The sequence below is a fragment of the Lampetra planeri genome, chromosome 28 (genome assembly GCF_965212315.1).
Source record: "Lampetra planeri chromosome 28, kcLamPlan1.2.h2, whole genome shotgun sequence".
Taxonomy (NCBI): Eukaryota; Metazoa; Chordata; class Hyperoartia; order Petromyzontiformes; family Petromyzontidae; genus Lampetra; species Lampetra planeri.
Window position 1 is genome coordinate 12,229,997 of NC_136134.1, and position 23,008 is coordinate 12,253,004.

At 46.1% G+C, this 23,008-nt stretch overlaps 1 protein-coding gene across 3 annotated transcripts in view; it reads right to left on the reverse strand.

Moving 5' to 3' along the window:
- The window catches only part of UBE4B (ubiquitination factor E4B), a 32,653-nt gene extending 14,984 nt beyond the window's left edge, over positions 1-17,669 (reverse strand). The window contains exons 1-15 of one of the 3 annotated variants that reach the window (XM_078607970.1): positions 17,490-17,669; positions 14,034-14,211; positions 12,126-12,240; positions 9,368-9,455; positions 7,780-8,207; positions 7,010-7,213; positions 6,157-6,330; positions 4,851-5,016; positions 4,238-4,338; positions 2,748-2,862; positions 2,026-2,109; positions 1,306-1,362; positions 1,018-1,134; positions 615-713; positions 77-190 (exon numbers count right to left, since the gene is read on the reverse strand). In XM_078607970.1, the coding sequence (XP_078464096.1) occupies positions 77-190; positions 615-713; positions 1,018-1,134; positions 1,306-1,362; positions 2,026-2,109; positions 2,748-2,862; positions 4,238-4,338; positions 4,851-5,016; positions 6,157-6,330; positions 7,010-7,213; positions 7,780-8,207; positions 9,368-9,455; positions 12,126-12,240; positions 14,034-14,211; positions 17,490-17,513 (2,064 nt within the window). In that variant the 5' untranslated portion in view covers positions 17,514-17,669. The remainder of the gene's footprint in view (positions 1-76; positions 191-614; positions 714-1,017; positions 1,135-1,305; positions 1,363-2,025; positions 2,110-2,747; positions 2,863-4,237; positions 4,339-4,850; positions 5,017-6,156; positions 6,331-7,009; positions 7,214-7,779; positions 8,208-9,367; positions 9,456-12,125; positions 12,241-14,033; positions 14,212-17,489) is intronic. The other 2 variants (XM_078607969.1, XM_078607968.1) reach the window with 2 other exon arrangements.
- Positions 17,670-23,008: the final 5,339 nt, after the last annotated feature.

Sequence of the window (23,008 nt, forward strand, 5' to 3'; positions counted from 1 at the left end):
GAACACCCTTTCATTGGCAAGCCGTGATTTCAAGCGGACCTCACAAGATAGTTCATGTCAACCGGCGCCTCTGCACCTGCAGCTGTGACTTCTTGCCGTTGCGGTTGACAACGGCCGCCATGTACGCGAGCGTGGCTTCCCGCGTGCCTCCATTGAGCAGCATGCTGTGCAGCACCTTGAACTGCTCCATCTGCGCACAGTCACAGAGCGGCAGCAGCACGGCATAGGCAGCGTCAGGGCACGGGGGGCACACTCTGTTGGTACTCTTTGTTGGCAATCTAAGCTTAATTATAATATTTTTATTTACACAGCACTTGCTGAAATGGCCCAGCAACTTAATAGCAAGGTTAAGTTGCTTATTGGATGTAAAGCAGTCGGAGACGTCTCCTGCGAAAACAAACCATTATTATTATTTAATCGCCTCGCATCTCATTTCAAACATTCAAAGGGCACCACCATTGGCAGATGTCCCTGTGCGGCACAATGTTGACTCCGCATTAGTCTGGCAACTGAGGGTAATGATGCTATGTGTAATCCCAATATACAGTGTCCTTTTTCAAATGTAATATGCATATATAAGTGCGTGTGTGCTGGTGGTGAGGTGCACGCCGCACCCGCGCCGTCTCCAGGTGATGCTGCAGGGCCTGGCTGACAACGCGCGTATTGTCCAGTGTGAGTGTTGGCCCCGAGAAATACTTCTCTGCCACCTTGGGCTGTGCAACAACACAGAACACAGCGCGTACAGCGAAGCACGTGCAGCGAAGCACGTGCAGCATCTCGCATATAATGCATAGTTCACGGCACGGCACACCACCTCTATGTACACTGCACTATACCCTTCACTACCACTCCTGTACACTAGTACAATGCAGTGCACCACCTCGATGCACATTGCACTGCCCTCTCCAATTCTTCTCGTGTGCTGCATTACACCCGACACATAACACGCCACCCTGCACCACATCCCTGCACCACACCCTAGCCTGTACCTCCGGGTGCCAATGCCCCGCGACTCACGTCGTCCTCGGAGAAGGCGGAGAGTGAGAAGACAGAGCCGATGAAGGAGAGACGCTGCAGCTCGCGGCCGCCCCCACCAGTGAGCGAGTCGGGCAGCCACAGCTCGTGCAGTGCAACCTACGCACCACAATGCATGGTTCATGCCCGCCGCAGTATTAACCAGGGTGGTATGCCGGATTTGAACTGGGAACCTCTACAATAATCGATGCTACCAATGGGTCATGTGGCCGCCTGAACAAGCTGAGTGCAGTCGTTACAGTTGGGTGCGGGAGGGAGAGAGGGACCCACCAAGGAGCAGATGGGGCGAGTGTTTCCCACTTTCACCTCGCACAGCTCCGCCAGTGCCTGCAGCCCACAGCAGCCAGAAGCCATCAACACACAGCCCCGTCCGCCAGCGCAGCCAGCGCTCACCAATTATTATTTTAACGCCAATGAGCTCACCAACCGGTAAGTTGAAGAACAATTCTCCCACCTAAATTTAGCAATTAGACACGATGTTTCCCTTGAAACTGCATCATCTTCAGGACAAGATCCAGAAAATCAGACTTAACCACGTCACCTGATCCGGCTTCTTAAATAGGTGTTATGATCTCAGAGGAACAACCACTCAGAAATATTGACTATTACCAATTCTTATTTGAATTTTATTTTAATTTACTTTGGCCAATGATTAACATTATGCGCATTATTCATAACTACTAATGAATATACGAGCCTGCAGCAGGCGAGCAGCATAATCTTAGGGGTTCACGAAAGATGTTGTGCCACAGCATTACACCAAGGTATCCAAATAACCACGCGTGGAGGATCCCTCAGCTTACACAACCCAAAGCACCCTCCAAGAGGGAGCAATGTCCTTGAGTAGTGGTTGCCAAGAGCGCTGTCAGCCGAACAACAACACAGCGCCTCTCGTGGCCACTCCTCCGCTTAGCACGGTAGGCTAGGTACGGTGCGAAAGAAGCTCAACATACATACACATATATAGCCGGGTGGCTGCAGGGACCTCACCATGAGCGGGAACTTGAAATTGTCATTCTCCAGCGAGCACTCGCAGCAGGCCTGGGCAAGGCCTTGCACCACTGGCATGAACACCTGCCAATAACAACAACAGCAGCAACTTTCTTTTAAAACAATAGAATTACTCTTTGGTTCTTTCGGTAAAGTCACGTTGAAAGAAAATAAATTAAATAATAGAGTACAACGTTTCGATTGCTACACATGCAACTGTCATCAGGTAGAACTAAATTTGAGAGAGACACAGACACGGAGACACACAGACAGACACACAAGCAGAGAGAGACAACACAGACAACACAGAGACAAACAACATAGACACACAAATCAAGTTTGAACAATATAATTATGATTACTGTTTTATACTTTATATAGCCTTATTCGTGCATACTACATCTCAAAACAGCAACATAACCTCCCGTATTTTCATTTTTTATTTTGGGAAAATTGGTTTCGCTTTACGTTGCTTCACTTAAGTCAAATTTTCCAGGAACGCAACCCCAACGTTAAGTGAGGAGTGACTGTAAATGTTTAAGGTAAATGGAGACATTATAAGGATTGAGGAGAACTTGTGGTATGGAGGCTAAGCGTCATCACCTGGAAAGCCCGACGTAGATTTTGTAGTCTCCTCAACCTGCAGCCACAAACCTCCATGAGGTGTTCTGCTCAATGCCTACATCCCCACCCACAACTCACCTCCCCACCCCACAACTCACCTGACTGAACGCATCCTGGTCCAGGCAGGAGGCCCTCACCATCTCCTGAATGAAGCCGACCGGCAAATTCCGGCACAGCAGGTATGGCACCAGCAGCGACGGCTGTAGTGCAGATCTGCCCCAGTCACATTTTGCCACAGGAGAACGTTTGTGTGGATGAGGAAGAGATTAATATTATTATAGTTAAGCCTGATCACCCATGAAAACCTCAGTGAGTCTTAAGACTCCTTTTCAGGAGGGTCCTGACCATTTTTTGCAGGAGAAATTATTGCAATAGTTCGACAATTGATGAGCACGGGCTCAAAGGGCCACACTGCCAAGCAGCCACCAACAAACACCACAAATCAAAGTTGTAGATTAAATGCATTTTGTGAATTGAGCAAGATTGTTATAAGAGCTTGGAACAAGTAAACCCGTAAAAACAAAGTTTTTCACTATAAATCCTTTATATGCGTGGCGGCTAGAGTCCTCTCGTCCTCTGGCTTGAGATGGCTGCCACCTATGGGTCAGACGATTGTCTGCCACCATTAAACAATTGGTAATTAAATATTTAATTAGTTTTCCCTAAACAGTGTAAAATTTTGGAATTTTTTTTCACGAAAATTAATTGTCACACACAACGAGTCTGTGTGGAAAATGTCAGCTCGATTGGATCACGGGAAGTGGGTTAAAAAATGAGCGAAAGATTTGCACGGTCCTAAGCAAGCAAGCGAACTTAATATAAAGGATTTAAAAATATATTCGCCTGTGGAGGACGCGGGGATCGATCCCGCGACCTTTGGCATGGGAAGCGAGGGTGCTACCAACTGCGCTACTCCGCCACGGCCTGTGGAGGGGTTACGCTCTGGGCTCTTACACTGTGACGTTCAGCCAAAGCCATGAATGAGTTCTATTTGAATATATGTAAAATAATTTTTTTTTGCCTAAAAAGTGTAAAATTTTGGGAATTTTTTTTCACGAACATTAATTGTCTCGCACAACGAGTCTGTGTGGAAAATGTCAGCTCGATTGGATCACGGGAAGTGGGTTAAAAAACGAGCGAAAGATTTGCACGGTCGTAAGCAAGCAAGCAAGCACGCAAGCAAGCAAGCAAGCACGCAAGCAAGCGAACTTAATATAAAGGATTTAAAAAGAGACGATGATGGGAGGGAATTCCAATGTGAAGCAGTACGAGGGAAGAATCAGAAAGAGAAGCATTGTGACCTGCAGTGTGGTAGTTGAACATGAGAATGGATGAGACAAAACAATTTAACGAAAAAAGTAGCAATAAAAAAGTGACAAGGAGGTGACTGACCACCGGTGAGTAATTGGATTGAATTGGTGAGTGCTGGATCATTTATCACCCTGACAGCCTTACGTTAAATGATATCGAGTGCAGTTAGGTGGGAACTGGGTGCTCCACCCCAGGTATATGACAGCAGTGTTCCAACTTCGGCTGAGTGCATGTGTGCGTGCGCGTGCACGTGTGTGTGCGCGCGTCTCTGCATTACCGCGGTTGGGTCAGCGCCCCCTGCAGCACGAGCGTTGCGTGAGCCACACACTGCGTGCGGATCTGCCCCAGCACGCGGCCGACCTCGGGAAGGCTGCACATCTGCACACCCATGGACAGCAGCACAAAGAAAATCTCATCAACGAGCTGGCGGAGCGGTCAATTGAGAGACCCATAACTTCATGAGGAGATTTGACCACAGAGTGGAATGTGCCCATGGAAGCGCACACATGCGTTAAGCTCACACAAGTACGCCCTTGTGCTCACGTTAAAATACATGCGTTCATCACACTGGAACGCAGCTTAATGTAAAGAAAAAGTAAAACAAACTCATGAAAGTTATTATTTTCCAATCTTGCACAAACGCTGCACAGAGAGTGGTGTGGTCATTTATTTTTAGATTGTTTTTTGTAAGGATTTTGTAGATTTTGTGAAAACTTCGAAAATTTTCTTGGCCTGATGGCTATGATTGTTGGGGAGCGAGTGACTGGAGTGAAATGGTAGCGAGTGTTGAATCTTCAATCACCGGGTTTATGTTCAATTTGTTATGGTTTAACGGCTTTCACACTGCCACAGGCTGGTGCTGCGGCTGGGCGCGTGTCGCAATGCGCTACCTTGGGCGCTGCCCTCTCCTCCATGGCGACGCGGTCGAAGCACTCGACGAGGTAGTTGAGCGCGTGCGTCTCTGCGCAGCTCTCCATCGAGAAGACGTCTCTGCGGTGCTCCGCTGGCAAGCACAGCGCCGTCGCGTCACTGCCGATTGCGGCGCTGCTGTTGCTGCTGCGGCAAAAACCCCCCGGCCAGGGAAAACCTACGTTACAGAATGTCACGGTGCTTCCCCCGAGTATCCCTTCGCGCCCCCAATATAATAATATCGATGTTTTTTTTTTACACAGCGTCACTCGTGCAAGTTGTTACCCTGGGGAAGAAATATTTGGGGGAACCAAAATTCGTGTACGCTGGCACAAGCAAAACGACAACGCACCCAATCACACTGAGCACAAACGACACATGTCCATCTCACTGGGAGTGACACCGAGCGCCGGTGGCAAGTGTCACCCCGAGAAACAATCCACAATTGTCAGACTCATCGGGAGCCACAGCAAGCACACCTCGAGCTTCACACTGAGCACAACTGGCACGTGGCACGCACAATAACATGTAGACCGGAAACATCGTCTAAAGTTAGCAACGCACGGCTACTTAGCAGCGCTCTCCACCTCCATCAGTATTCACGTGTTATTATTTGAGAAGGCTCTTGCCAAATTTTCACACTCGTGGGAAAATTTGCTAAGAGCAGCTGAGAGGGGAACCAAACCCAGACTCTTGTTGTTGTGAGGCACCAGTGTTACCACTGTGACATCCTGCCGCCCACATGTGCAACCTAAACTAACAAACAACCCTTGTAGATAAAGACCTAGGTGATGTGTCCTGGACTGTTCCTCATGCATTGGAAATGTTATTCATTTATTTAAAATGTCATTATTGATGTCCTGCTGGAATGAGCATTGAATGTGTGCTCATCTCCCATTTAAAGCCTTGAGGCAGTGGTGGAAATTCCTCAATATTATGGCAGGGGTAAGCCTATCCACAGCACATCCACTGATACACCTCGACAGTGAGCACAATGCAGCATAACACGACGTAAATAAAGAACTTAATAGTTTTTTTTCATAAAATAAACGTATTTTTATTTAGTTAAACTTTTGATAAATTAAACAAAATCTAGTACCCCTACTTCCAAGTCATGCTAGTCAGCCCGCAACACACAACACCAGCTGTGTAGCTAGCAGAGAGAAGAGCCATTCGGTATACATCCCAGCCAGCATGTAGCTAGTAGAGAAGAGCTGTGTGGTTTTGAGTTGCGTTGTTGTACAAGCTGATCGTGAAGGCAGCGCCCCCACTCATCCCCCTGACTACCTGGTGCCGAGCACACCCTCCTCATCCTCATCATCGTTATCATCGAAGTCGTCATCATCACCGCCGTGGCCCGAGCGGTGGCGGCGCGGTCCGTGAGCCGCCACGAGAGACAGGAGGAGGGCGACCGGGTCGTCAAGGCGTGGCGACGCTGCCAACGCCGCGCGCTGCGGGGTTCTGCTCGGCGAGCAGCGGTGATGGCAGCGGAGAAGAAAGAATGAAATCAGAAGGAAATAAAATGACAGTACAAAAAGTGAAAGCAGACAGAACATTTAAATGTGGAAAGAACTTAAAAGGAAATAAAGAATGAATAAACGTTGGATGATAAACAATCGGATAAAAATTATAAGTAAAGAGTGGTTTGTTTGACTGTCATGTAAACACAGTGCAGCTGCCCAAATTCTGTGTTTTTCTACGTGTGCTTACGAGTGTTTTCGTGCCATTAGGTCTGTGTAAGTCTCTGTGTGTGACTGTCCATGTGTGAAAGTCTCTGTCTATTTATGAGTTGTCAGTGTGTGTCTAAGTTTAAGTGTTCTTTTTTGTCACTTTTGTCAGTCTGTGGGTTTTCAGGTTCGCACACATCTAAGACTGTGTCTGCATGTCTATGTACTGTATGTATACTGAACTTGTTTCGCACCGTACGTCGCCAACCATGCCATAGTGTCTACATGTCCCTTTGGAGTTTATATTGCTCTCCTAGATCTGAGCGTATCTATCCGTGAGCCTGCATCCGTGAGCCTGCATCCGAGTGTCTGCATCCACATCTGTGTCTGTGTGTGTGGGTGGGTGCATGCTAGAAAGACGAGATAAGGTGAGGTGGTGGAGAGGAAGGAGGGACCACTCTGCTCGTTCGTACCCAATGAACATGGGACTGTGCACAGCAGGAGTATTGAGCACGAACTGCCCTGGGGTCGGAGAAGCAGCGCCGGCGGTGGCAGGAAAGGGGGACGGCGGGGATGGTCTGGGAGAGGGGCGGGATGGGAGGGCTGACGCTCCGAGACCCCGGAACCAGGGGCTGGGGCTGGCACTGTACAGACTTGTGCCCTGACTGCCACCCAGACTGGTGGAAACCGCGAGACATCGCAGAGCCGTTGGGAGAATGGGGAAGAAAGAAAACAAAGAGGAAAATACAAGGAAATAAAGACGACACAGGATAATTGCAAAAGCAAGGAACTCAAAAAGCAAAAGCGACACGCTTGGACTAATAGAGGTAAAACTAAAACAATAATGATGAATACAACCGAAGGGATGGAATTTTTTTACCGTACTAACATAGATTTGAGTACGTCACCAAAATAATATAAAAGAGTGTGTCACATTGCTATAAGTTGCTCGGGTGGGTAATTGAATTATTTTACAGTTATGGATTGTTTATTTAACTGAAAACCCATAGCACAACTCTTTATCTCGTAGCTACAAACTCAGGCTGTGCATTCCCAGTGGTACCATACAAATTTGATTAAAAAAATATTTAAAACCTCAGTCATGCATTTTAATACAGTGCCCAGGCGATGACACAAAATTGCCTGTTATTTAGCCAATTCACACTGCAAATGGATTTACAGCAGAGACCTGAATCCTAGAGACGCAAGTGAGTGGCGACAGTCACGATCGCCCAGGTCCTACCTCGAGCTGGCACCCTCTCCACCGCATGCGCCGGGGCTTCTGGGAAAGCTGCACAGCGCCACGGGGTCGCTGCCGGAGACATCTCGCCGCCCGGGGGGCACGGGCACCGGCTGCGATGCTGCGAGGGGTCCGGTGGCAAGACCGGCGAACGGATTTTCCTCCACGGAGTCCACCGAGCAAGGGAGATCCGCAGGAGCCTGCACATCCGAGCGTGTCAGGTTCACGAGCACCTCCACGAGGATCTGTCCCACCAGGTCCTTCCAGTCGGAAAACACGCTCCGTGGGGCGGTAAGGAACTCGGCCGCGAGCGCTGGGAGGTAGATGAGGTCCCGGCCAGGCTGCTTCCACGACACCCGCAGGATCTTGCATACCAGCTGTAGCAGCTGGTCCTTGGTCATCTCCGTGTCGTCCGAGGCCTGCATCAAGCCCTGTGTATACAATAACTTTGTATTACTATAATGCTTGTTTACCAAGGAATGGCTCACTGAGTCTCAAGGAAGAGCGCAGAGCACAAGCAGCTGATGTAGCACACGTGACAAACAGCTCACATAGTACAGCAGACTTTCTCAGGTTGGTCCTGCTAGTGTTCACAGTCAGAGGCAATGTTGCTGCTGTGTAAAATCCCAATTGAGTAATAGTCTTGAGGACACCCATCCAGAACAGGGGAAGACCCATTTTTAAATCCTTTATATTAAGTTCGCTTGCTTGCTTGCTTGCGTGCTTGCTTGCTTACGACCGTGCAAATCTTTTGGTCGTTTTTTAACCCACTTCCCGTGATCCAATCGAGCTGACATTTTCCACACAGACTCGTTGTGCGAGACAATTAATGTTCGTGCAAAAAAATCCCAAAATTTTACACTTTTTAGGCAAAAAAAATTATTTTACATATATTCAAATAGAACTCATTCATGGCTTTGGCTGAACGTCACAGTGTAAGAGCCCAGAGCGTAACCCCTCCACAGGCCGTGGCGGAGTAGCGCAGTTGGTAGCGCCCTCGCTTCCCATGCCAAAGGTCGCGGGATCGATCCCCGCGTCCTCCACAGGCGAATATATTTTTAAATCCTTTATATTAAGTTCGCTTGCTTGCTTAGGACCATGCAAATCTTTCGCTCGTTTTTTAACACTGTTTAGGGAAAACAAATTAAATATTTAATTACCAATTGCTTAATGGTGGCAGACAATCATCTGACCCATAGGTGGCAGCCATCTCAAGCCAGAGGACGAGAGGACTCTAACCGCACACGCATATAAAGGATTTATAGTGAAAAACTTTGTTTTTACGGGTTTACTTGTTATGAATTGGTGTGATCCACCAACCTTAGCATCCAAAGTACTGCATTAACTGTTGGGCAAGTGCCATTAGAGGGTGCCTTTTAAGGCCAGCACAGCGCAGGTGATAGTGATGTGGGCAACACCACGCCAGCTGCCGACATCTCGATGACAGGGCACAGTGGTAACAGGTTTTCAATTTGTTGCAGAGGTGAATCCTGGAATCACACCCAAGAATTCAGCAGTGGCAGCTCAGCCCTCTGATTTGTATTCGCCCATATAGGCGATATGATCGAGGCCACGTCCTTTTATCACTGACCTTTACGTTCAGGCCTCGCTTATCCTTGCGGTCGCTCTCCTCCACTTCCATGTTCTCTATCCCCGAGTCCACATCCACCTGAGATCCACTGCACAACCCATCACTCATCACCCTCTCAGTTCAACATTTCAACCTTCTACTCGGTTTAACACGTAGGCTTTCACGACCAATATCATCCATAATAGAGGTTTTTTGGGGTTAGATCGCGTAAATATATAAATGTGTCATTAAAACCCACCACCACCTGATACAGCCCACGAGTAAGGGTTGTCATGTAAACAGAACATGCCAATTCATCTCGAGTACAGCACACCGGTGTGTTGGAGAGCCAAGCCACAACATTTACAAAATGAGTACGACGTTTCGCCAGTTATTACAACTAGCTTCATCAGATGACAGCCAAATTTGTGGAGAAGTTTCGTTCATTATATAGAGGCGTAGATGTGTTGACACACCCTTCTGCGCTCTTGCACAATGTGGGGGGGGATTACCGATGCAACGTACATTATGCATGTGCATTATGCGAGCCCTTGGAACTTTATGGGCTACCAAAAAAAAATTCACAAACCTGATGTCCCATTAAAACCCATAGTTAGTACAATAGGCTCTGCCACGTACAAATTAGCGCAATACGTGATGAAACAAATACAGCCCTACATCGGTAGGACCTCTTCGTTCATCAAAAACTCTGAACATCTCGTAAATTTGTTTGAAGATATTAAGCTTAATCTTAATGATATTCTCATAAGTTTTGATGTGACCTCGCTGTTCACCACGGTTCTAGTCAACGAGTCAATTAAATTACTTGACACTCTGGTAACGAACAAAGGTTTAGCCAAAGATATCCCAAAACTAGCTGAACACTGTCTAAAGAACACTTACTTATTGTGGTAAGGTGACTTCTATAAACAAAAGGAAGGAGCAGCAATGGGCTCTCCTTTGTCTCCTGTGATAGCAAATTTATACACGGAAGATTTTTAAACAAAAGCAATAGCTTCAAGCACACTAAAACCCTCTGCTTGGTTTACATATGTGGATGACACATTGGTGGTCTGGCCACACGGCAAAGATACACTGAATGCATTTCTAAATCATCTCAACTCGCAAAACCCATTCGTCCAGTTCACCATGGAAGTGTAAGCTGATACAACTCTACTATTTCTGGATATTCTGCTCGGACGGGGTAGAAATGGTAAAATAACACAGTATTTACCGAAAGAAAACGTATACTGATGCCTATCTGAATGCAGTCACACCATCACCCCGCGCATAAATCTGCTCTCATCAAGACGCTCATTCATCGAGCTAAGAAATTGTCAGATGGTGGGTGACAGTCTGAGAAGTGAAATTCAACATGTTAAAGAAGCGCTGCAAATGAACGGTTACAATGATGCACAAATCAACAGGGCATTGAATACCAAAACCAAATAAAAAAACAAGAGCATTGAAAAAGGGGAAAAACCCTATTATTATATTTTGGTACTGGCAAAGGAAGTCTAATGATGGCTGCCCAAGTAATTAAAATGATCAAAATATCGTACATTGCGGGAGTAACTGATCAACTAGCCAGATGTTTGGAAAAACAAAATATCCAAGTCAGATTTGGCACGGTACATAAAATACAGAATTTAATATCTGGTACAAAATATGTATTACCGAAGCTATCGACATAAAGTGTGTACAGGATTAACTGCACGTATGATAACTGTTGTTGGGCAAACAGGACGAATGATCAGCAAAAGATTAAAAGAACATCAGAGAAATATTAAATGATCCCAAATGCAACTGTCATCAGTAGCAGAACACGTGTACCAACAAAGACACTCAATTGATTTTGATAATGTTGAAGTTTTGTGCAAAACCAGCTACTACTGGCCAAGACTAATTATAGAATCTATCGAAATTGAAATAAATCAAAATGACTTTAACCGTTCGGATAGCTACAGTCTTACTGCTGCATGGAAGCGAATCATCAAATATTACATTATTTAAATGCATGCCTACAACGGGCAGCGTACTTCAATAGGGATTACCGTTGGTAGGGCTATTTTAATAAACACGATAGACAGGAAGGACAAATTCAAAGGGCTAGCATAATGCACATGCATAATGTACATTGCCTCAGTAATCCCTCCCCCCCCACGTGGCGCAAGAGCGCAAAAGGGTGGTCACCACATCTACGCCTCTATATAAGTAACAAAACAATAAGACTTCTCCACAAATCTGGCTGTCGCCTGATGAAGCTAGTTGTAATTACTGACGAAACGTCGTACTCGGTTTGTAAATGTTGTGGCTTGGCTCTCCAACACACCGGTGTGCTGTACTAGTGACGAATTGGCATATTCTGTTCACATGACAACCCTTACTAGTTGGCTGTGTCAGGTGGTGGTGGGTTTTAACGACACATTTATATATTTACGCGATCTAACACCAAAAAAACCTCTTCTACTAAGTATTAGCATCTGTATCCGAGTGTCTGCATGTAGATTTTACATGTTTGTATACATGTCTGACATATTTACTGGATACCTTGAACACAATTTAGCATCATGATTTGATTCAAGAACTCTATAGTGAATGCAGACTTCTGTAATTAATAATGATTAGAGAATTCCATAATCAACAAATTAATAATCAGAACTTTCTATCATGTGATGATTACAGCCGCCCGTATTGAATAACTGAATAGAGCTCTTTAAAGTGAATGGTGAGAGGGGAGCGAGCATGTTGGAGGTGAGCGAGAGGGATGGATGTGCACCTCTTGTCGGGTGCAGAGCGGTCGATCTCCATGCTCTGTGAGCGCGATAGGCCTTGCGACTGCGACTCGGCGCCGGCCGACGGGGAGCTGCTCAGAGAGCTGCTCTGGCTCATCTCTGTGGAGCAACACGAAGCAAGTCACACGACTCGCTTGCACGCTTGCCCAAAATACTGCAGTGAAGGGCAGAAGGGTTGCCCAGTGGTAATACTGGTGCGTCACAGCAAGTATGTCTGGGTTCGACTCCAGACTGGTGCCTTTGTGTGGAATGTTCACTCCCTGTTTGGCAAAGGTTCCCTCCTGTTTCTCTAGTTTCTCCCATAGCTAAATAAACATACAAGAGGCTTTCAGAAGAGAGTTCGTGTAATTTTGCTATTCCTACGTTACAATAGCACAGAATCCACTGGATTACTATATGGTCCATAGTTTGGGTTGCATGGCAAGTCACAATGTGCGTTGTCTTTAATTTTCCATTTCTTAAAGAGATGTTCTGATGCAATGGATGGTTACACCAGTATCTTCGAGGAATGTAAAAGTCAAAAGGTGTGATAAATTAATTGTGAATTAGGTGTTTATTATCGAATTCCGCATTGTTTCACTCTGTTCGACAGCGTTCTTCTGGATCTGGGTGAGATTTGAGGATTGTGACAGCATGAATCCAGATGGGGGATCGGACGTCAGTAAGGTACATTGTTGAGGTCTTGGTTGATGGGTAGGTTGTCGTTGGCAAAAAAAGACATGTAAACGCCTTTGCAGTTCGCATGTCTTTGTGGATATTTGGTGGCAATGTTTGCCAGAACAGGGGGCCAGGGGATGCATGCAAGTTTGAGTATTTTGTTTATGATTTGCATTGCTTTATTTAATTGTGCACAGCAGTTTTGTACATGAGAAGTTAAAACACAACTCACTAGCCCGCATGGTGTCACGTTGGCCTGCCGTGGGAGTGTGGACATGTTAGCCCAGCCCGTCTCATGCTCAGAGCCAGCATAATTTCCACTAATTATGGAAGCAGAGCATGAATTCGGGTTCTGCCTAACAGGGAGGGGGTTGGGGTGACCCCCACTCCACATTCCCCAAGCAATGTTGTAACGGTGCTCTAACGCCAGTGTTTACACACACTGCTGCCGAAGTTACATACCAAAGCTAATGCTGTGCATGACCATCAGAGAAGGGGACTGCGGTACCGCAATGTGCCATTATTAACAAAATTTTCCTTCATGTCTGTAAACTAGCTTCCAGGGACAGAGTTAAAGGAGTGACTTTTTTATGTAACTAGGCGGCATTCCATATCCCGATGGCAGGGGAATATCTCAGCATAGGACAACTGTTGCTTTCCCACAAAGTGGTCCTTATTTGATCAACCCTGGAGGGATGGGTAAAATTTACATTAATAGTCATTACTTATTTACCCAAGAAAGCCATGCTCGAGTAAAAAAATTCTGCCATAACAGGGTTATGTTGAACTTCTTTCGCAATGTACAAGGCCAACAATACTAATCGGAGGTGCGGGGGAAGGACATCAAACTATACAAAAGTCAGTTCTAAATCAATGAGTTTTCAATCTATAAAAAAAATATCGAAAACATTGTCCAAACATTGGTATGTTTGGCCAACATTGGGATATTTGGCCAATACCAATGACATTGGGTGTGTTTAGCTATGAAAGAAAACCAGAGATCCCAGAGGAAACCCATGCAGAACAGGGGGTAACACACACACAAACGCGACACAGAATGGCAGCTGAGTCAGGTATCAAACCCAGACGCTTTTCCTGTGAGGCACAAGTATTACCACTGTGCCACCCTGCCATCCAACATAAGTATGTGCCACATGTTGCGAAGAGAGCCTGAACTTCAGACTTGCGAGCTGGGCGCTGTAACCAGGGTGCCAGGCGCAACCTCACAAACGCACCCACGGGCACGCTCGGCGAGGTCGACGGCCCCTGGGCTATGGATGGCCCCTGGGCCGTGGCCGGGGGTGATGAGGCTACGGGAGTTGCGGGCCCCACGATAGGCGGTGCCGTCTCGCGCTGCGGTGACGTGAGCGGCGTGGCCGGCTGCGCCAAACGAGCGAGGCGGCGCCTGCGGATCTGGTGAACGCCACGGGGAGAGAGCACAAGCAGCGGATGTAGCATAATCAACACAAACATGCAGAAGACAGCTCACATAGTACAGCACACTTAAAACAATATCAATTTAATCTCAAAACGCTGTAGTTTTCACAGGCGGGGGAGCCATAGATAAGCAAGAACCCAATCACAACCAGTGCCAAAAATCGCTGAAATTCTGTGGTCCTATATTGGGATATTTTACCAATGCATTAATGAGTATTTATCCACATCGGATAAACCAGATTTCCCAGAGAAGATCCACCAACCCTCGCCTCCAGTGCTGGATGGCAGACATGCATAGCCACCAGTCAGCTGTGTGTGTGCAACACACAGCTGACAGCTCGCACAGCACATGCAGCGCACATAGCAAAAACAGCACCCACAGCATGCACAACACACATGACAAAGCCATAACAGGTGTCATCACAAGACCGCCACTTTCATTTGTGCAATGCGATACTTAATGGGCAAATGCAGAGAAATTGTGCCATTTTCGTTTCATGACAAATTAAAATGATTTACACTGCTCAACGATGATGAAACTTATGGTATTCAGAGGAAGTTAATTATTACAATGGCTATGATGGGTGTTTTTTTATTTAAAGGACTGTATTATTCATTGTTGTGAGGTTGTCAATTACATGACAAAGTTTGCTTTTGAAATACAGGTCAGTCATGCACAATGCTCTTTCTGTCAAACTAAAGTCCGCTAATTCTGCAAGCGTTGTACAGCAAGTATGGCACAGCAGTTACCATCCTATAACATCTTTGTTGTGGTGGTGGTATTGTCTGTCTCATGGTTTTGCAATGTGAACACTGCATGAACTTAAACAAGCAAAGCATTGTTAATAATGTGTGCGTTTTACCAAAAAGACCAATACGTCGCCTTGCCATATTTGTATCTCAACATAAAAAAAATCAAAGTATTTATTTTACAAATCTCATCAGCCACACGGACTTCCGGGAGTAAATTTTTCCAGTAGCATTGGTTTAACATAGCAAACTCTGGGCCAGTTTCAATGTCTCATAAGCAGTCAGGCTTGCCTTGAGGCCATTTGTAAAAGGTGCATTATAAGTGCAAATTATTATAGTTAATACTGGTGAACTACATACTTAGAAGCAAGGACTCACTCTGTTTGATACGGGTCCTAGTTCAATAAATGTAACTATATAATACATAATAAAATGGTTAGACTTTCCCCATATAAAATTACCTCACTCACACACATTTCAGCACTGAGCAAACAGCAACGTCTAACGTATAAGTGCTCATCCCATAAGAAAAGTTAACCCAATTCTCAAATGGGGTACATTATTGGATTGCCAACAGTTGTTTCTGCACCTATTGTAGGTTGCGTATGGGCCCGTGGTTTTTGCTAAATGAAAGGAAACGTTGGATTGTACGTTATTAAATAGGTTTTTGTTTCCATACTCAGGTATGTTATGTGCCCTCAAAGTGAAATCACGATGCTGTTGACGCCGAGGTCCTCCCACAGCACGTGGTCCCCAACAGCAGAGTTATTATGACTGTGGTTATTTGCACCGAGGTGAAACTATTAATAAAGCGGTGGATGAGCGGTAAACAACACGGGGCCGACGGGTAGAGACGAGGTCACGCCACACTCGTGTCAATCGACCGCAAAGTGCTTGTGTTATGTATTCATGTTTCATGGCATGAGGTCCCAAATCTAACACATCTGGCAAATTACTAGCATTGATTTAAAAAAAGCTTTACTAATCTACGATACAATAAATGCCTTAATCAGTTCACAGTTTGCTTGTGTTGAATTATACTGCCGAAATTATACTTTTCAGAATCCATTTCAAAATATACATTTTCATTTGTATTTATTGGGGGAGAGATGTATGAAGGAGTTCTTATTATATCACAAAGTGCTGGATTATTCACCTCAGATGTTAAGCCACAAGACCAATACACTCACCGAGAGTGAGCTTATGACCCGAGCAAGACGACTCTTGTGGTGCTGCTAACGGTGTCAATGAGGCCCCCGATCGCAGTTTCGCCAAACCCACGGGGCCCACGACACGGGCCCTCCTCCTCCTCCTGGTTGGAGGAGGAGGAGGGCCCGTGTCGTGGGCCGTGGCGTGCGTGGCGCTATAACGCAAACAAAATGACACTGCAGTAATAAGGCGCGGGCCAGAGCCGCGTGTTTACAAGGCTGGGCCCACGCTAACAGGTTCCGAGTTCGAGCTGGTTCTTTAAAATCCCACTATTAACGTTCCAAGGGGTCTTATAATGTCTCGTCAAGGGTTAGGCGAAGATTGGGCAAAACATTGCCCAAGTTAAATGGATGACTCATTGTTGCATTTGAATCGGATTCCACGTCACACTTATCGCCACACAATCTGCCTCAATTAATTTATTGAAACTGTAATTCCACAAGCCGATACTTCTTTAACAATTAAATCCGAAACGAAGCTCTCAAAGACGCATATTTAATTTGCCATACCTCTGGTTCTACGCCGGGCTTATGTAGACCACTTTCACGCTATTATCGGCTTGATACGAACTCTTATTCCGCTGTAATCTCAGAGGCCACGCACGGAGGAAGGAGTACGCCGGTCCATGTGCCGGCACGAATGCAGGTGGGTGGACATTTGCAGGTAAGTGGGTCGCTAAGTAGGTAAAGACGTGGCTGGGTACGCGCAGGTAGATGGCGAGATAGAGACGCAGGCAGCATTTAGGTGGCCGTGTAATGTATGTGTGTGTTGTCTGTGTGTGGTGTCTGTGTGTGGTGTCTGTGTGTGTGCCTGTGTGGTGTGTGTGCCTGTGTGGTGTGTGTGTCTGTGTGGTGTGTGTCTGTGTGGTGTGTGTCTGTGTGGTGTGTGTGTCTGTGTGGTGTGTGTGTCTGTGTGGTGTGTGTGTCTGTGTGGTGTGTGTGTCTGTGTGGTGGTGTTAGAGATAAAGTCGCCTTAGCTCGAACCCGGCATGGAGCCGCAGGGACACCGCGTCTCCTGCGCAGGCCACGGCGAGGCACCTACAGCGACCCGATTCGCATGCTCTAAGGGGCCTCCCTGTTCCTGACATCGCGGGCCCACCGGGGCCCACCGGGGCCCACTGGGGTCCACTGGGGCCCACCGGGGACTCTGTCCACACGCGGCCGCGACCACCCAACAGCTGCGGCCTACTTTCCCGGCGGAGCCTCGTCCTAGCCTAGCGGTCGTGCCCGGGAGGGCGAGGGACCGTGGCGGAGGGGCCGCGCCGACGCGGGTTGGGGGAGGGATGTTGCGAGCACCTCGTCTGGGCTGAGCTCCTCCATTTCGGGGCAGCAGCTGCGTCTCTTCAGGGTTAGCAGCAGAAGGAGGAGGCGGACGCGGAGAAAAATGAGAAGGATGAGGAGACAAAGAGGAGGAGGAGAAGGCGGCGTCAGTGCAGCAGCGATTGATGCATCCTGCGAGCAGCGGCCATGTCGGGGCAGAGTGACGATCAGCTGAGAAGAGGGCGGTGTCAGCGCATCGTCATTCTCTCATTCGTTATTCATTCAACCCGGTCACAGTATCATCGTCCGTATCTCATTCATTATTCATTCATACAGTGAACATATCATTCTGTACTAGTTGATTACTCATTCGTCCAGCCATAACATCATTGTCTTCTCATTCAATAATCATTCACTAGTCATCGCTCAGTACTAATTTATTATTCATTCATGCAGTCATCATTCCATTTCTTTCTCATTCATTCGTCCAGTCATCGCATCATTCACTAATATGCAAAAATCCCTATGGATTAATCTCGCACTCACATAATTCCTTAGTCATCCAATCGGCACGTCATTATTTACTCATTCATTCAGCCATCAAATAATTCCAAATTCATTAATCCAGTCATATCGTTCCTTACTCGTGTTTTAATTCATCCAGTCACCGTATAATTCCATACTCATTCCTTAGTAATTGATTAAGTTACCACGTCATTCATTAATTCTAGATTTGAAGCTTTCGTGACTGCAAGGAATCATATTCTTAGGTTTTTTCGGTAAAGTCACGTAGGTAAAACATCAAAATTAATGAAAATAAAATAAAAAAAATCACGATGTTCCGGAGGCAACACAAGTCTCCGTCATCAGGTGGGACCGTCACAGCCGAATTAGATGCAGCTAATTCGGCTGTGACGGTCCCACCTGATGACGGAGACTTGTGTTGCCTCCGAAACGTCGTGATTTTTGTTTTTATTTTATTTTATTTTCATTAATTTTGATGTTTTACCTACGTGACTTTACCGAAAAAACCTAAGAATACGTCATTCATTATTAATTCGTCTAGTCATTAAATGTCTTAATCATTCATCCAGTCATATCATTCCTTATTCATTTCATAATCATATTTCTTACTCATTTATTAATCTGTCTACTCATAACATCATTCTTTACTAACTTATTCAGCCATCACATCATGCCTTACTCAATCCATACATAATTCCTCACTCATGCATATTCAGTCAGTCATTACATCTTTCTCTATTCATTCAATTATTATCACTTCAATCAATATTTATTCATCTATTCGAACATTCCTTACTAATGTATTATACGTCGATCCTCTCCGTCATTATATCATCCCGCGAGTCACTCATTCATCCAGTCATTCAGTCATTGCATCGCACCGAGTCATTCATAATATAGTATTGATACTGTTTGGTTATTTCCGTAAAGTCACATAGGTAGAAAAATAAAAGATATTACAACGTTTCGATCGCAACACAAGCGGTCGTCCTCAGGCGGAAAAAATAATCCAGCAGTGGAACTGCTGAACCAGTGAGAGAGCTGTTACAACAAGAGGTTATATATGTAGCGAAAGGCAAGCAGGCGGGGTCTGAGCTGGAAAGGAATTCCATCCCCGGACGCAAGCACGTCAGTTGTGTTAATGGGAGAGATTAGGGAGAGAGGGATTAGGGAGAGAGGTTAGCATGAAATGAGCTTCCGTTGCCGCATAAGAGTATCGTCCCCGCATATGCGCACAACAGCAGTGATAATGAGAGATTAGCACTATGTTGATCGGAGAGATTAGGGGGATTAGCAAGTTAATGTCATGTCTATGTGTAACACAAGCTGCAGCGCTGCCAACTGTGCTGAGAGCCAAGCGCGTCCACGCAAGAGAACCACTGCAACGGTGGTCGCGCCAGTGGGACACACAACCCATCACACAGCCAGAACCATCGATACATCCAGGCTAAGGGAGCAGAGGTGGCCATGTTAGTGTAATGCGAGCGTATGCTGGCGGTCTCCGAACGGTGGGGTGGGCTTCGCCGCCTCAGCCTCTAAGCCAATCGGGTAACAGGAACTATCGGGGTTAAAGTTCAAGGGCGGAGCCCGAGGGTGCTCGTGGGGTATCATCGAGAAAGTTTGTGAGGGGGTGTGGCGAGAGGCGGGGTCTGGGTGACGCGAGAAGGGGTTATAAGGGAAAGCCGGAAGGGACTCGGGGTCAGTGAGTAAGGTCCGGAAGTGGGGCCACGTCTCGGGTCTCCGCGAGCCATCGGCCACGTGGCGGTGCAGAGACGGGCTCCCAGCGTGCCATCTGCCAGCGGTGCGCGGGAGCGAGAGAGCGGCGTGCGCACGCGGGACAATAGCTCACGTGGCGCGACGCGGGGCGAAGGAACAGGGTGGAAGAACGCGTAGCTGTCCAGCATGAGAACAAATAAATAAAGAAGACACGGTCGATTGTCGTCGAGCTGATTTATTACAATTGGGGTCAGAAGTGGTTCTTGACGTCGGACGAAAATGTCCAAGCATCTCAAGAAGAAAATCCCACCTGCGCCGTCTTCTGACGACGATGATGACTCACTCACCCAGGACCTGCCCATCCTGGGGGCTTATGGACCCGGTTACGGCGACCACGGCTGCCTCTACGAAGGCACCGGATAAGGACATCGGGACCAAGCCCTCTTCGTCCCCGGGCGCTAACGACGGCTGGCGGCGTGTAGCGGAGCAGATCGATTCGCTGTGAGCCGTCCTGCTCAACCTTGTGCCGCTGACACATTAGTGAAACTCCAGCCCGTTAATGCAAAGACACCTAACAAGGGCAATGCAACTCAGAGAGTCGGAGATAACAGTAAACAAAAAACATACTCTGATAATATGTTTTTGTTTGCATTCTGACCACAAGTATTGTGGTTAATGCAGACATGATTCCTTGTAAAAGGTTTCAGTTTGATGTTTTAACATCTAAACACCTGTTTGTTGCCATAAAAAAGGGGAAAACCTATTCTCATATGATACTTTTTTTACCCTTTTATGTGGCAACAAAACTGACACCTTTTTTTTTTACAAGGAGTCATGTTTGCATTGACCACAATACCTGCAGTTGGAATGCAAACAAAAAACACAACTCTGATAATGTATGCACTGTCCTTGAAATTGATTGGTTCATATTCGAGACAGCTTTCCTTAGAGCCTAGTCTCACAGGGTGTTGGACCAGATGACGCCAAAAGGCGCACAACTCAAAGACAATGCACCATCAGAGTATGAGAGCCCTTGTAAAAAAAGGTGTCAGTTTTGTTGCCGAATAAAAGGGTAAAAAAACAATTATCATATTTTGCTACTGGCAAATGAGGTTCTAATGGGGAACCTATGCTCAGTTATAATCGAGTCAATCTCGTTCCTAAATTCACCATTCGGGCTTCTCTACGTCCATATTTAGCTTCCCTTTTTTACAAACTGTGTTCATTCTACTCTTTGGGTCTTTCGGTAAAGTCACGTAGATAGAAAAAAGATACAAAACTGACGTTTCGATCTCAACACAAGCAATCGTCCTCAGGTGAAAAAAATATTCTGTTCACGTATTTGCCTCTGAGAATTATCGTCGGCGCTAATCTCTCAACGTATCGTCAAGTTGTCCATACGATTGTGATATGCATTTTATCAGAATTTAGTAGTTGGGTAATTTGGTCTAATCTTGACTTATTATGATCACGCTGTTCACCAAGAAAGTCTCCCTGAGTCTGCAGGAGGATTGTGCCAAGTTTTCGCAGTAGGGGGCGATGGTGTTATGTTTAATCGTAAATGAATAATTTGGAGTTAATTTTCAGCACTGGAATGCTTGGTCAATACTAGTTAGAATAGGTTTTTTTGCTACGAGAGGGAACTGGAGAACTCAGAAGAAGTCCATTTAGAACAATGGGCAACATACAAATTCCACACAGAAATGTACCCAAGTCAGGAATTTAACCCAGGACGGTTTAATACGTAGACTTTCGCCACCAATATAATCTTTAAGAGGTTGTTTTTGGGTTAGATCGCGTAAATATATAAATGTGTCGTTAAAACCTGCCACCACCCGACACAGCCAACTAGTAAGGGTTGTCACGTAAACAGAACGTGCCAATTCGTCACTAGTACAGCACACCGGTGTGTTGGAGAGCCAAGCCACAACATTTACAAACCGAGTACGACGTTTCGCCAGTAATTACAACCAGCTTCCTCAACTAGCTTCATTAGGCGACAGCCAAATGTGGCTGTCGCCTGATCCCACTCTTCCATAATTGGCTGTCGTCTGATGAAGCTAGTTGATGAAGCTAGTTATAATTACTGGCGAAACATCGTACTCAGATTGTAAATGTTGTGGCTTGGCTCTCCAACACACCGGTGTGCTGTACTAGTGACGAATTAGCATGTTGTTTACGTGACAACCCTTACGAGTTGGCCGTGTCGGGTGGTGGCAAGTTTTAACGATACATTTATATATTTACACGATCTAACCCCCCAAAAAACCTCTTATGGATGAACCGAGGACCTTCTTTCTGCAAGGCACGAGTGTTAGCGCTGCACCACCCTGCCGTTCAAAATGTTGACGATCCTTGAATACTCTTTAACTTGTTGCGTTTCAAGAGCCTTAGTGAGCTTGGTAATTCTCAAACCAAACTATAGCACCCTAACACTCTATGTACTATTCCCAGAGAGACTAAGAATCCCACTCTTCCATAATTCCCGTCGACCGCCGCCCCCCCCCCCCCCCCCGTGGTAGAAAATGTCGCCACTCGTTAGAAGTGCAGGGGATGTTCCCTTCCCTTCCCACATCGCCGACACCAACGGTGCCAGTTTATTGTTGACGATCTGCTTATTGTTTAATCCGGTTTGTTGTCCAATTCACCCACCGAGTTTGCGTGCAGCACAGCGTCACCCTCTCTCGACAGACCTCACTCGGGGTTTGCATGCTTATAGCGGCGGCACAGCTCAGCGGTAGCACATTGGCCACTTGTTTCAGCGGCTCGTGGTTCGAGTCCAGTAGGTCGCCATAGTTAATACTGCAGGTGTAGTAAACGTAAAAGATGCGTCATGTGCTTCACTATGGATGTTAAAGATCTCATTGCGCCATTGCGTGTCAGCATCATGGTAAAAATTTGCCAAATAAAAAAAAGACTTCCAGATTATTCAATCGCTTTTACTCAAAGCAACGTCGCTCCTCCTTATACGTATGTAATTTGTACTTATATACTTTGTTTTTGCATTAAAATGTAGTCACTTGCTTAGCTTTCCTATACTTTGCACTTCAATCTGTTTTTGTATTGTTTGTTGTTGTAACTTTCTCACCCGCCCCTACTGGATATTTGTGAAAAAGAGCTTCATAGCTCATCAGATCCTTCCAGTATAAATACAGATTCTCATTCTATGTGAAACATAGTGCCTTCTTTCGTGATAGCCTTGCATTATGAGGTGTGGTGGATGTCACATGTACTCAATTATTATTATGACCGTAAAGAAACGTGTTCTTGTTAACAAAGTCCAGGACACACACATTCAAACTCTCCATTATAAA